At 45.2% G+C, this 14,050-nt stretch overlaps 1 protein-coding gene across 2 annotated transcripts in view; it reads left to right on the forward strand.

Moving 5' to 3' along the window:
* The first annotated feature begins 735 nt into the window (after nucleotides 1–735).
* Nucleotides 736–14,050, forward strand: part of DPP10 (dipeptidyl peptidase like 10) — a 480,192-nt gene continuing 466,877 nt past the window's right edge. The window contains exon 1 of one of the 2 annotated variants that reach the window (XM_090045899.1): nucleotides 736–1,310. In XM_090045899.1, coding sequence (XP_089902025.1) covers nucleotides 1,239–1,310 — 72 coding nt within the window. In that variant the 5' untranslated portion in view covers nucleotides 736–1,238. The remainder of the gene's footprint in view (nucleotides 1,311–14,050) is intronic. The other variant, XM_090045898.1, reaches the window with a different exon arrangement.

Raw genomic sequence — 14,050 nt, forward strand, 5'->3', positions numbered from 1 at the left:
GAGGGCAGAGATGCTGAGGTTAGGAAGGAAAAATGTTAGAATGGATTGCTAACAAATGGAAAAGAAATGAATGCCCCGACTGGAAACTTGGAGGGGCAGCATCTAAGTATGGGATGGGGTTCGAAAGGCTTGCTGCTGCCGCTTGCCTGATGGGCCCCGGGGTTAGCCATTCCTCATGCCTCTGCTCTGAGACCTGGATGGAGGGGAATCCCTGTCCCTGGGTGCTCCGGAGCTCCGTTTTCAACCCCCACGTGATTTAAGATGTTCCCTCGGTGGGGAGAGCATCTCCCTATTGGGTCTGGTAGTGGAGAAGAGGAAAGCTGTGACTGTTTAATCTAGCTAGAGCTCTAATCCTATGACCCCAGCATTTGGGCTCCTATGACCCCAGCTGACTTCCTGCCCCTGGGCGGGGGGCTGGACTCGATGATCTCCCGAGGTCCCTTCCAGCCCTGATGTCTATGAAATCTAATCCTGAGACAAAGAGCGCGGAGGCCCTGGTACTGCAAGGTCCCTTGGTGCAGGATACCGCTCAGTAGCTGGCCACGTGCCTATCGCACTTGCCAACCCCCCCCCCGGGACATCCGAGCCCCCCAACACCCTCCGGCTTGGCACCGCTCACCCGAGGCGCGCGCGCTGCCCTGCCCTGCGTCCTCCCGGGGCCCAGAAGGGCCACCGCCGCCGAGGCACCCCTCCCCGGCGGCCAGTTGCGGGGGCCCCCGGCCGCCAGCCTCGGGGGAAGGGCAAGAGGGTGGCAACAAGCGTCCCGCTTGCTTCTAGGGCCTCCGCGGGGCCCCGGCAACCCCCGGCCGGCAGGCGGAGGGCACCGCCGGATGTCTCGCCCTCGCCCCGAGCGGGGCTGCTCGAGCTGAGCGCGCGGGAAGGGCCCGAGCGGCGGGAGGGGGAGTTGCCCGACCCCCCCCCCCCCGCTCCAGCTGCGCGGCCCGGCCCGGCCCAGCTGCGCGGCGCGGCGCGGCGCGCACTGCAGTGATGCGAGCCCGGCCCCTGGCGGGGTCCCAGGTGCCTCCGGCGCGCGGCGCGGCGCGGCGCGGCGCGACCTGCCGGGCGGAGCTCCCCCGCCGCCGGAGCGGGGACTGCGGTAGCGGCAGCGGCGGCCGCTCCCCCCTCCCGCCCCCTTCCCCTTCCCCTTCCCTCGCCTCGCGCCGCCGCCGCCGCTCGCAGGAAGCCGGTGCCATGCAGCCGCTGCCCGGCGCCGGGTCCCAGTGAGAGGCAGCGGAGCCATGACCGCCATGAAGGAGCCGGCTCAGCCCGCCCCGGGCGGCAGGGGCGCCCCGGCGGCGCCGCCGGACCAGGTGAGACTTCGGGGCAGAGCTGCCCTGCCCTGCCCCTGCCCCGCTCCCCGAAGTTGCGGCGCGGGGCGCGAGCAGCCCCCGGGGCGCGCGCCCGCAGCCTGTTGGGCAGGGCTGTCTCCCCCTCCGGGGGCTTTGATCCCGGTGCTTTGGGGGGCTCTTCCTCCCCCCCCCCCCCCACCCCCGAGGATTAGCTTGGCTTTTGTTTCCTGCAAGTTGCATTTAAAAAAAAAAAAAGAAAGAAAGAAATGCATGCAGGGCTTCTGGAGATGTGTCGTGTTTACATCAATTAGTGGCTCTAAGTAGAGGCTGTCAGCTCGCAGGTCACCGGATAATGATGGCACTCCGGAGAGGAGGAGGCTGCTACTACCAGAGATGGTGCTGCGCGCTCAGGATGCGCTGGGAGACTTGCCTTGTCAGTCACTTTACCGCTAGAAGTGGGGACGAAAGAGCAGAGACAGCCAGCCCCGGGGGGGACTGCGGGTGTAGTTTTTCTCTCCTTTGCTAGGAAGGGAGCTGGATGCCCCGAAGGGCAGGGAAGACCGCGGGAGTTCGGCTTCCTTCTCTGCTTGCCTGCATCCCCTGGCTCCTCATTTTCCCCTTGCAAATGTGCGAGCACTTTGGTTTGATGTAGATGGGGAGGAGAGCTGATTTACTGACACATGCCTCCGGGTTTACAAGTGCCAGACCGGCGCGTCTCTCTAGTTTCCTTCCAAGTCATGGCACCGAAGGCCTTTGCACTGTGTATTTACGTGAATCGATAGGGTGTTTGCAACAAGAAGTCTCGCTCGATGGCCTTGCACAGTGACAGCCTAGCAAGCGCTGCTGATACGTATGTGGTGGCCCACTAGGCAACGCCTGCTTTTGCCAAGTCGTCCGGCAGCATCACAAAACCTAAAGTTTCGGTAACATCTGGCAGTTTGCTGCTTGCGAATGAGAGCGCCGATATATTAGGAAGAGGGGGTTGGGGCAACGCTCCCACCTGAAGTCTCTGATCAGGAACCTAGGACACCAGCTGGTGCTGCAGGGTTTGAAATGGTGGGAGGGAGAGGGAAGCAGAGAACAGAATATAAATGCTGAAAAATAGGATACCTGCCTGTTGATGTGTGTCCACTCCAGCCACTATTTTGTATTGCCTCAAAATCCCTTCAGTTCTGAAGACTTTTAGGCTGCGTTTGCCTTGCTCGTTAGCAAGGCTCAGGGTTCATTTTTTTTTTCCTGTTGAAATGGATGATTCTCCAAACTTTAAGGTAACAATTTTAAAAATACTCCGAAAACAAACAAAACACCACTTTTGTGTTTGCATTGCCTGTTACCAGCTTAATTGAGAAAACGTAACAGGTCTCTAGTACGCTTGCATCGAATAAAAAACAAAAACAGACAAATTCTCATGTTACAGCTTAATGTTTCTAAAATAATTCAAGGTGAAGGACCCCGACTGGCTAACAGCTATGCTTAATTTTAAGCCTGGGAGTAGTTGTACTGACCGCAGCAAGACATCTCATACAAGAAAACTAAAGTGGTGTCTGCAGCATTGTTCTTTTGTGGCAGGGTTTCATGTAATATTGTTTGAGGTAACTTTTAATATTCTCAATAAACTGAGCACATCATGTAAGACTGACTTTCAAAGGGGTGGGTTTATTATTGTTCTTGGCAATAAGGATTGAGTCAAGTTTCCAAGTGAACTGGTGGAGGGTCTGGTTCCCTTTTTGCAATCCTGACTTTGCAATGCCTCTGATTTGAATATGAGGTGGATTTGCTTATTTTTAGAGGCACTGCTCTCACCCAACCTCAGAAGCAGTTGCTGCTTAATAACTTACTCTTTCTTCATTTTAAACAAAGTTGGATAATCCAAATGGCCTTTCATTGTTGAGGGGAGAGATCTTTTTTTGAATGTCACAGCAGTTTCTACTGCTCTGTTAAGTCACGGTGACGAAAGTATTAATTTCTCTCTCAATTTTAAATAGTTGTGAAGCTTAAGAATATGTTTGAGTTCATTATCACATTACCTGTGGTTCTCAACCTTGCTTAACTCGTTAGTCAGTGAACAGAAATAACAGGAAATCTTCCTACTGCTTCCTTTCATGCTTAATGTTTGCATAGAGGCTTTCTGGCCTCTTCCTGAATCAACTTTTATTTATTATTTTACTAGCAACTTATAGTCCTTGCTTCCATGATATTTTTGTGCAGCGTATACTTAATTCAGACATAATCCATGGAAGTCTTCGGCGTTTATATGTTACTTGCAGAAGACTTTCCCCATTTTAAATGGTAACTGGAAGCATGTAAGCCCCAAATCCTTCAGTGAAGCCCATATAGAAGTCGGCATGGATCCATGGAGCTACAAGAATTGCCTACACTTATCCTTTTACCATAGATAGTTTGTACATCACCTGATACCATAGTATCTGAGCACTTTGTAATCTTCTAAAGTATCCGACCTGAAAATACCTTTGTGAGGGAAAGAAACTCTACTATTTCAAAGGTAAAGATAAGAACTGAGGCAGAGAGAGATTAAGGCCAGGTCTGTGCTAGAAACCTTTGTCCGTGTAATAATCTTGGGATGTTTTTCATGATACTCCCATTTTACAAATGTCCTACCGTAGATTCAGTCAGACCAGCAGAAAGTACTATCACCAGCATAGTTTATTTTGGTTGAATATAAGCTGTAGGGCTAAAAGCACATGTCTTTTAGTATATGTTGCATCTCAGGAAAGTGAGTTTCTTGGCCTGGCTGTACAAGGAAAACTCCTAGTCTAGTTTGGCCCTAAGGTTGCTCACAGAAAATGTGGGTGGGGGGGAAGAGGGGAGGAACAGTCGTCCTTCGGCGTGTATAGATATTAATTCTCCCAGGATTAACTCTCCTGGGAGAGATTTAACCCTGGTTGTTCCTAGGTTATTTTTCTCCTGAAGCGGCCATCTTTACTCTGGGAGAAAAAGCCTGCACATCTGTGCAATCATGGCTTCTCCCGGGAGACCAGCAACTTTCACAGGGGAAACTGAGGCTAGACACAGACATTAAAAAAGCCTGAGGTAGAATCGGTCTAAGTTGCACAGATCAATGGCAAACAGAACACGTATTTGCCTTTTGCGGGGAAGGTCCAGATCTTAGCCTGGGTTTTCCTATTTTTAAACCAATCTGTGGTCAGACTTATGTTACGGGTACAAGCTGGTTTTATGTGCTGAACTGCTGTTCTGTTATGGGTGTAGACCGGTTTCTGATACACTTTCATTGGTTTAAATGAATGTCTGCACCTGACCTGAATGTCTGTATGAGACCCTTATTGGTCTCAGTGGGAATCCTGTGGTTTAAAGAAGGCTTTAATTGAGTGATTGAAATATTAATAATCATCTGTTTGGAAATGAATTGGTCATAATTTCACATCCAATATTTTCCTTGGAGGTATTTCTAAGCCAACATTCCCTTGGGCCAAGCATCTAATGACAAGTTATATTAGCAATACTATTGATGTTTTAGGTACTAGCTTGATAAAGTAGCCAAGTTTAATCTGCACTCATTGATAGGTGACAGCTGATATTTTTGAAAATATCATACTTTTATGTATGGATAGCGCATTCTTTATCAGCATAGAAGGAAATAGCTGTAAATTACTCTTATTTCTGCTGATTTCTGGAAAGCTGCTTTGACATATTTAGAACCCTGTTGCCTGAAAGCTTGCATCAGAAATTATTTAAGCTTTCTGAATACTACTTACAGAATAAACAAATACATTTTAAATTTACTTTGTCAATCTGCGGTTTTAAAAATTGTCCAAGAGTCTTAAACAATAGCTCTTAGTAATCATAGGGAAAAAGACCAAAAAAATTCAATAGTCAACAGACATTAAAAAAAAATGAGAAACATAATGTACCTGTATGACATAGTAGTTGATCAATGTTCCTCTCTCTGAAGATAAAAAAACTAAGATAATTCCTATAGGTATTACAATTGTGAAGCTTCAGCCTGTTTACAAAAAAACCCAGATGATCTACACCACCTGGTGCTGCTTACTGTCCTTTGTGTGCCTGAGGAAAAAAAGGTCTTTAAACTTATAATGAATGATTCTTTACCAAGTCTTTATTATTCTCTCAAAGTAAAGTTTTCTTTTTTATTTTAATTTAATTTAAAATGATTGAAAGCTGTTTTTTTTTTTCTATACTAGTTTCTGAGTTATAGTTAGTTATTGCTACTCCATGATTTAAAAACTGGTATCTAAGGGCTCTGACAGACATGTAGCTTCCTGCTGTAATTCATGGCACTTTACAGAAAGCACCATGAGTTAGAGCTGCCCCCTGACTCAACAGATGTTCAATGTTTGGTTGGGGGGTGGCGGAAGGAGGAGGAATCAAGCCAATTTTGGAGCCAATCCAGCAGAGAGAGGCTGCCTGCCTGCAATTTCTCTCCCTCCATTCCCAATCCCCACAGTTCTGGTGTTGTCTGAGAGATGGGAGGGAGGAGAGGGAGCTCTGGACTAGGGGTTGGCTCAGCCTGAGCTGGAGGGGAGGAAGCTGCAGGGGACCGCGAGGTAGGGGGGCTCTAATCCATCCTTCCCCCTTCTGGCTCACACTGGGAAAATCCAAGCCTGGAGCTCCCTCCCCTCCCTTCTCCCCCCTCCCATCCTGCAGACAGCACCAGGGGCAGGGCTGGGCACCATCGCTGCAGTCCCAGTTGTGTGCAGGGACTGACAGAAGTCAATGAAAGCACTCCACTTTGGAGTGCCTTCATTTGAATCCTTATGAGATGTGGGTTAATTTGTCACACGATCCAGCACTTTTAAAGAGCTCTGCAGCTGTGCTCTGCTGTCAGGGCATGGTAGTAGGGCGCTTTCCAGGGGCCGATCATGCAACATGTCACTTCTGTTCTAAAAGTAAAATTGCATGGTGTGGTGCTTAAATGAAGAAATAGTATGGTACTTGATTAGAATGACAATTAAAAGTAAATTCATAATATATAGAAAAGCATAGTCTGCTCCCATTAAAACCGATGAGAATGTGGTTATTAACTTTACAATAAAGTGCTGTGAAATAAATAACAAGATATTTCAAATATTTGTTTATTCACGACCAGGTTCTACTGTCCTCATTCAGTTTGGAGAGTTTCCCTCACCAGCCCCATTCCTCTCTAGGGACAATTTAGTGGAGCTGGCCCAAATTGAGGTTTCAGTAGATGAGGTGATAGAGGAAATTGATAAACTGAAAAGTAGAAAATCACTAGGACATGATGGCATTTGGCATTCATCCTAGGGTCCTGAAGGAGATCAGATCAGAAATTGCAAAACTCCTAACGGTAGTATGCAATCTATTGCTAAAAACAGCCTTGCTAGCAGGCAGAGGACTGGAGGATTGCCAATGTGACTCCCATGTTGACACTGAAAATGTTCTAAAGGGACCCAGGGAACTGCAGGCTGCTGGGTCTAACTTCTGTTCCTGGAAAACTGGTGAAACAATAATAATTATAATTAAAAAAATTGTTCAGCATATGGATGAACACAACTTGCTGGGGAGAAATCAACATGGCTTTATCAAAGGGAAATCATGTCTCACCAATCTGCTGGAGTTCTTTGAGGATCTTAATAAGCATGTGGACCAGGGTGATCCAGTGGACCTAGTATATCAGGACTCCCAAAAAGTATTTAACAAGGTCCCCCATCAGAGGCTGTTAATGAAGTTAGGTAATAATGAGGTTACAGGAAACATCCAGTCCTGGCTAACAAATTGGCTTAAAGATTGAAAACACAGAGCAAATATAAATGGGTAATTTTTGTGATGGAAAAGTAAACAACAGGGTCATCCAGGGATCTGTGTTGGGACTAGTGCTGTTTTAACGTGTTCATAAATGATCTGGAGAAGGGGGTGAATAGCAAGATGGCCATATTTATGGAGGACACAGATTTAAAGTGGTAAAGACCAAGGCAGCCTGTGAGGAAGTACAGAAGGATCTGGCATTATTGAGTAAATGGGCAACTAAATGGAAAATGAAATTCAATGTAGATAAGTATACAGTGGTGCACATGGGCAAAACTAACCCAAATTATACCTACACTCTGATAGGGGCAATATTAGCCATTACCACACTGGAGAGAGATCTGGCAGTCTTTCTGGATAGTTCACCAAAAACATCAGCTCAGTGCTTAGCAGCTGTCAAAAAGACAAACAAAATGTTAGGAGCTGTTAAGAAAGTAGTTATAAGCAACCTGGAAAGTATCATTATGTCCCTTTACAAATCCATAGTGCATCCACACCTTTGAGTACTGTGCCAGTTTTGGCTCCCGCCCCTTAAAAAGGATATAGAAGGACTAGAGAAGACACAGAGAAGAGAAACAAGGATGATTAGGGGTGTAGTAGGTGCTATGTTTAAATTTCTTTTTGACCCAGTGTGTAATTAAAGTGTGGCACTCCTTGCTTCCAGATGTTGTGGAAGCTGACAGTTTAGCCCAATTCAGAAAGGAGTTTGACAAATTCTTGGCAGAAAGATGGATTGGTAGATACTGAGCGTGGGAGTTAAGGGGACAGCCTCTAAGTCAGAATTTCCTAGACCCTAAATACTGGAGCCTGCAAGCGGGAGAGAGGAACAGGGGAAAACCCTGGCCATACCCGAGGCAGACAGGGTTCTTTGGGTGAATCTGATATCTTTTATTAGACCAACTAAATAGTTGGAGAACAATATTTAAGCAAGCTTTCAGGTTCAAAAACCTTTCGTCAGGCTAAGGAAGTCTCTGCAGTCGGTGTGTCCTCGTCCTGGGTGGAATGAAAAGTAAAGCAGCCAGAGGCCGGGCTGGGCTGCATGCAAGACAGGCAGTCTGTGAAGATGTAGCTTGAGGAGTCAATGGGTGAGGGACAGGCTGGGGCGGGAAGGGGGATGAATAGTGGCAAGATACCTGGGGAGTCAGATGTCAGGCAGGTTATAATGTGTCATAAATCCAATGTCTATATTTAGTCCATGATTTTTAGTGTCCAGGAGGCTGATGAAGTGGAGTTCATAGGCTCGTCTCTGAGAAGTGTTGTGTAAGTTCCCTTGTGAGGATCAGGACTGAGAGCTTGGAGACAGAGCGGTTTTCCTTGAGAAATGTGCCCCCACCGGTAGTTGGGTATCCCTGTGTTTGACAGATGTCCAGTGTGCGTTCATTCTGGTGCACAGTTGTTGTTTGGTCTCTCCTACGTATTTTCCATCTGGGCATTTGGTGCAGTGGATGAGACGCATCACATTTCTGGAGGTGCAGGTGTAAGATGCAGGAATGCTGATGGCTCTGTTGTGGGGTGTAGTAATTGTGGGGGTGGTGGAGATGTTTTGGCAGGTTTTGCATTTCTTGTCATGGCATGGGCTGGATCCTTTTGGTGTGTTCTGGGCCTGAGGAAGTTTGCTTTTGGTGATGGGGTTAGCGAGGTTTGGTGCTTGTTCGAAGGGTAGGATGGGTGGCTCTGGGAAGATCTCTTTACGAATAGGGTCTCTTTCTAGTATGGGGTGCAACTGTTTGAGGGTTTTCCGTACGGGTTTGAGGGAGGGGTGATACGTCATAACCAGCGCTGTGCGGTTAGTGGGGGGTTTTCTTCTGTACTGCAGCAGTTCTTCATGTGGTATCTGGGTGGCTCTTTCAAACGTGCGATCTGTCTCTGGAGGAGTGTCCTTGTTGGGTGAAAGCCTTTCTAAGTTTGGTGAGGTGGCAATCCCAGATGGTCTTTTCAGTGCAAATTCGGTGGTGTCTGAGGGCTTGGTTTTTTTGGTGTGTTTAGGGTGATTGTTAGTTCTGCACAGATGTATATCTTGGTCTGTGGGTTTCTTGTATAACGTGATCTGCATTTTATCATTCTGCATACTGATTGTCATGTCTAAAAAGGAGATGTTGGTGCTGGCGTATTCAAGAGAAAGTTGGATGGAGGGATGGTGATGGTTGAATTTCTGATGGAACTCCATCAGAGATTGCAGGTTTTCAGTCCAAATGATGAAGATGTTAAGTATAACAAGGGTTTGATGGTGCAGTTTTTGAGGAAGTCCTCTCCCAGGTGGCTCATAAAAAGGTTGGCATGCTGTGGGGCCATTTTGGTGCCCATAGCTGTTCCCATCATCTGGAGGAAGTGCTGGTTATTAAAAGTGAACTTGTTGCGTGTGAGGATGCAGTGTGCAAGGTCAGTAATATCTTTGGGTCTGTATTCTGAGTTGTAATCTTGTTGCAACCTATACCCCTGGCCATACCTGTTCACTTGTCTTTTCAGCATTTGCTCTCTGCCACTGTGTAACATGGATACCAGGCAAGATAAGACCTATGGTCTGAGTCAGGAGATGGCAGTTCTTATGTTCTATATTCTTATGTATTCTGGAAATCTCCACATTGAAAGTAAAATATATTTGGCGAAAGGAAGTTTTCTGTGGGCATCATAATTTATTTTTTCAGTGATTAAAAGTTAAAGTAGTGTGGGCAGTGAATTCACTCAAGTGGCAGACTCAGGGGAACATATCTTTCTTCACTGGTGGACAATACTGTTGCATTTTTTATCACCGTTTTAATTTTCAAAAAGATTTTTAGTTTGTTAGAATTGACATTATTCTGTGATTTCTAACATATACATAGCATTTCTATATAAGACAGTAGATAAGCATAGGTCTTCTTTAATATGACAAATATCAATCGTATATTCATATCATATCAATTATGGCACTATTGTGTTTAAGTGTTGGCATTGAATAAGATCCTGTCAGAACTGTCTTACTATTTATGCATAGCAAGAAACCTGAACACTTACATTACACACAGCACTTCAGCAAAGTTTCAAGTTTATTCTACTTTTTAGTAGACTGGTAAGATTTAGTGCTCTCCACGTAGTCGGATCCAGGTAACGATTGTCTTAGGAATGCCATATGCTGTGTTTGATCATACTTTGAGTATGGAGTAAAATAAGAAACACTACTGTACTATGTATTCAAAAGTGACTTTGCATTTCTCCCTGTTCAGTAGCTAGCTCTATTTTTCACTTGTAATATGATTGTGATATATCAGTGATTTCTGTGGGTCAATACAAAGTCAGAGATAAAAGGTGGAAAAATAAGGAAAAGTAGAGAAAAGAAAGTTCTTTTTATTATCCTAGGTTTTTTTTGGCAATGACAAAGATATTTAAATTCAAATTCAGTTTTACACCAGTCATGAGTCATGCCTTTTCCATGCTGGATTCAGAGAGAAATATTACAGACCTAGATTATGTGACTGAGTACAGAATGATAACCCAAAAAGTTGCATTAATAATGATGCTATGAAATGAAAAATATACCTTGTAGGAATCAAGTCTTAGGGGCATGCACTGACCAGTTCAGTATTCAAATAGCTCGCTCTACCTTGAATCATCTACCTCTTTGACAAGTGGGGCATATGCTTTTTTGTTCATATTTCTGCTTTCATGTAAGCTGAGGCTTAAGGCTGATAGCCAAAGAAAATACATTGTCCTTTATAGAGCCGTATCCTGATAACCTTCTTCACAGGGCTATTCCCCATAATATCTATGTGACTACTGTATGAACAGGGCAAGTAAGTTTTGACCCTACTTGGCAGATCTATTTATATTCCAAATAGCTTAGTTATGCCTAAGATCTCAGTCATTCAGATTGAGTTTAAAGCTGGTCCCAAATATGTTCAAAATCCTTGTGTGCGCGCACATTTAATATATAATGTCATGAGTTATAGACTTTTCAGTAAGTAATCATAATAGAGCTACAGCTCTTACTTGAGCAAAACTACTGAGTCACTGACCAAATGATATGAGCAAAACCAGTCAGGCTGCAATTCTTCTACCTAGTGCAGGGAATCCTTATAATGTTCTTTACGGTACTTAAGCATTTAGAGCTGAATGCTTTCTCTAACAGCCACCATGTGCTATGGGTAGCTTAACAAAGAAGAAAGGAAGCCCCTGGGTGTGTCTCCACGAGGGCATATGTGTGCTTCCCTGGGGACAAATAGCAGTGGCATATATTTGTGCTGCTGCTAGTTGTCCCTGGGGAACACCCCTACATATCTGCTCTGGTGCATGGCATATTGCCCCAGGTGGGGTAGGGGAGGCTGTGGCCAGTACCTAGGCAGTCAAAAATCCCAAGGTTGAATTGATTCAGTCTTTGCAGGTTAGTCTAAACTGCAAAGACAGAACCGGTAAGCGAATGAACAGACATTCACTTTTGATTCAGGAACTACAGCCATATGCCTGCAGTGGCTCAAGCCAGAAGCTGGTGGGTGCTAGAGCACAGCTCTCTGGCACATAGCCAACACGGGCTGCGTGTTCACTTCATCTTCCTGGTACCCCTGAGATCTCTGGAATTTGCAGTCCGGAGTCACAAGAGCAAGACTCTGCAGTGTTGCTCATCACTTCTTCTTCCTGCTTCCAGGTGCCTCTGGGATTTGTAGTCTACTGTTGTAGCCAGCACTAACTAAGCAGGCAGGGCTGCTTCATACTCGGGGGAAGGGAATTCTAACCCTCCTCCCTGGCACCAGACCTCAGCAGTGGTTTGTCTGGGCTGGGGGGGCGGAGGGGGTAGGCAGTGAGCCAGCCTTCACTGCTCCAGCTAGGGAGCAGAGTGGCTGGGTCAGCCCTGCTTTATGAAGTGAACAACACAGCCCAGAACAGGGCTGAAAAATGCTTGGATGCTGGGGGACTCTGGTTTAACTTGAACCAGGAAGGGGTCTGGGACAACTGGGTTAAGTTTGACCTAACTTAAGTCTGCTACTATTTTCAACCGCGTTTGTCTTAAACCAGTTTCAGTCATTTTGAAATTGTTTTATGTGCACTGAACTTCTATTCTGTTACACATTTATACCAGGTTCTGATCACTTAAACCGGTTTATATGTAACTTCTGGCCCTGGCCCTGGAGTCGCAAGGGCCTCCTGGAGCTACGGCAGCGGCATTCTGGGTGTGCAGAACCTAGCTGGCAACTGCAACATGAGTCTGGTGGGCCAGGCTCCAGTTTTGGGTGGCACACGCTGCTGCCATATGTACGATGCCGCTTTTTTTTCTCTGTGCTTTTTTTAAATATCAGGATTTCCTGGCATCTAATTTGGCCACTGTGCAGTGTGGCAAATCACTGCGCATGTACCGTGTGCATTTCGTGACAGCTCAAAAGCCTTTGAGGCGCCACAAAGCACATGTTCCCATTTGTGAGGATGTGGCCTCTGGGTGCAAAGTAGTGACATAGCTGTAGTAGATCCTTCGGGCCTTTGCCCTGATGTCATGGTAATGCATATACTGTGGCCCAGCTTATCTTGGTGCGGTCTCCAAAAAAACATGTAGATACCCGGGGGAATAGAATAATGCCAGATTTTCAGTATTTATGGCCCCTAACTTCTGTGGAGCTGGAGTTAGGTTTGCCTTTCATCATAGGACTTAAATGGTACCTCTGCAGTATAAAAGGGTTTTGCATAGATCCAGGTCCTGGTCACTGGAATATATTTCAATTCCCATCTATGTTTAGGATGTTTAAACCATCTAATTGTGCATAGGATAACCATACTAATACAGCTTCTTTACTTCCAGTAGTTCTTCATTCTGAGGTCCCGTCAAGCTACTTTGATAACTAATAAGGAGAAAGAACCATTTAAGACAACTAAATCGCTGTTGAATATTATTCTACAGTATAAAGTAATTTATTACGCTTTATTTAAGGTGCTTAAAGGTTTTCCTGGCTTTGATTTGGATAAATAAACATGAATATAAACTGTCATAGTGATAAAAATGGATGACATAAATTGCTAAAACCGTATCTGAGATTCTTGCTAACATGCTTCCCACCGTGAGCCTTATCCAAACCCTTTGAAATAAAGAAAGTTTTTCTTTAACAGGGTTTTGGATCCAGCCCGCTGCTGGAAGTCTTCTTGGGTGCACATCCTAGTAGCATGGCCTATTTATATGGCTTATTATTATACCTTCTTTTATATTGTACTGAAAGAACTAGACAGAAAACTGAACAGCTGCCCTTCCATTCATTGTCAGTGATATCCTTTAGTCTTCTGCTGGGAGGTAGCTATGATTTGATGACAAACTCTTTCTCACCCTTAAAAAGACCTATGTCATTTCTCAGGTCTATGCAGTCACTATGAAACCTGAGCTGTCTCAAACTCTGTACCTTTTCACTTTAATCATGCAGTTCTTTTATGCTCCACTAAGCTGTATCGAGTAATGTTCATGAATATATGATAGTAAAAAGAACAATACTGATGGTGACTGATGATGATAAATTACTGCATTTATCCATTAGGAAGGACACTGGATGACCTACAGAATCTAGGTTTGAAGCTAGAAGACCTATTTTAATCATTCTTAACACTGTTAGGAACCTGAACATAAAACTTATTAGGTAGAGATTATATAAACAGTGCTAAGAGATTTGAACAAAGGCAGAAGCCCTCTGACATTTTGAGAACGTTGTCTAGGAAAATCAATTAATAAGTATAATAGTACAGTGTTTGTAGAGAAAAAAAATAAAGCAGATCCCCTGGTTTGCAAGGGTGGGTGGGGGGAGGGGTTAGAGCTTCTAGGGCAATATTTGTGAGTTCTTTTTTCTTAAAAATTAAAGCAGTTCTTACACTTCCAGAAAAACAGCTATACAAAGGTTAAGGCTGTTAGAGAGTTAATTAAACAAGCTTAATATTTTCCTAATTAGTATTTAGAAAGATGTCATTTAAGTGCCCTTGGGACTGATCAGTAATTCTGGGGCCTGATCCTGTGTTGGTGACTGCTCCCTTTTGCTCCTGGCTGTTTAGAGAATACGGAG

The sequence above is a fragment of the Crocodylus siamensis genome, chromosome 4 (assembly GCF_052110815.1).
Source record: "Crocodylus siamensis isolate JL-2025a chromosome 4, ASM5211081v1, whole genome shotgun sequence".
Lineage (NCBI taxonomy): Eukaryota > Metazoa > Chordata > Crocodylia > Crocodylidae > Crocodylus > Crocodylus siamensis.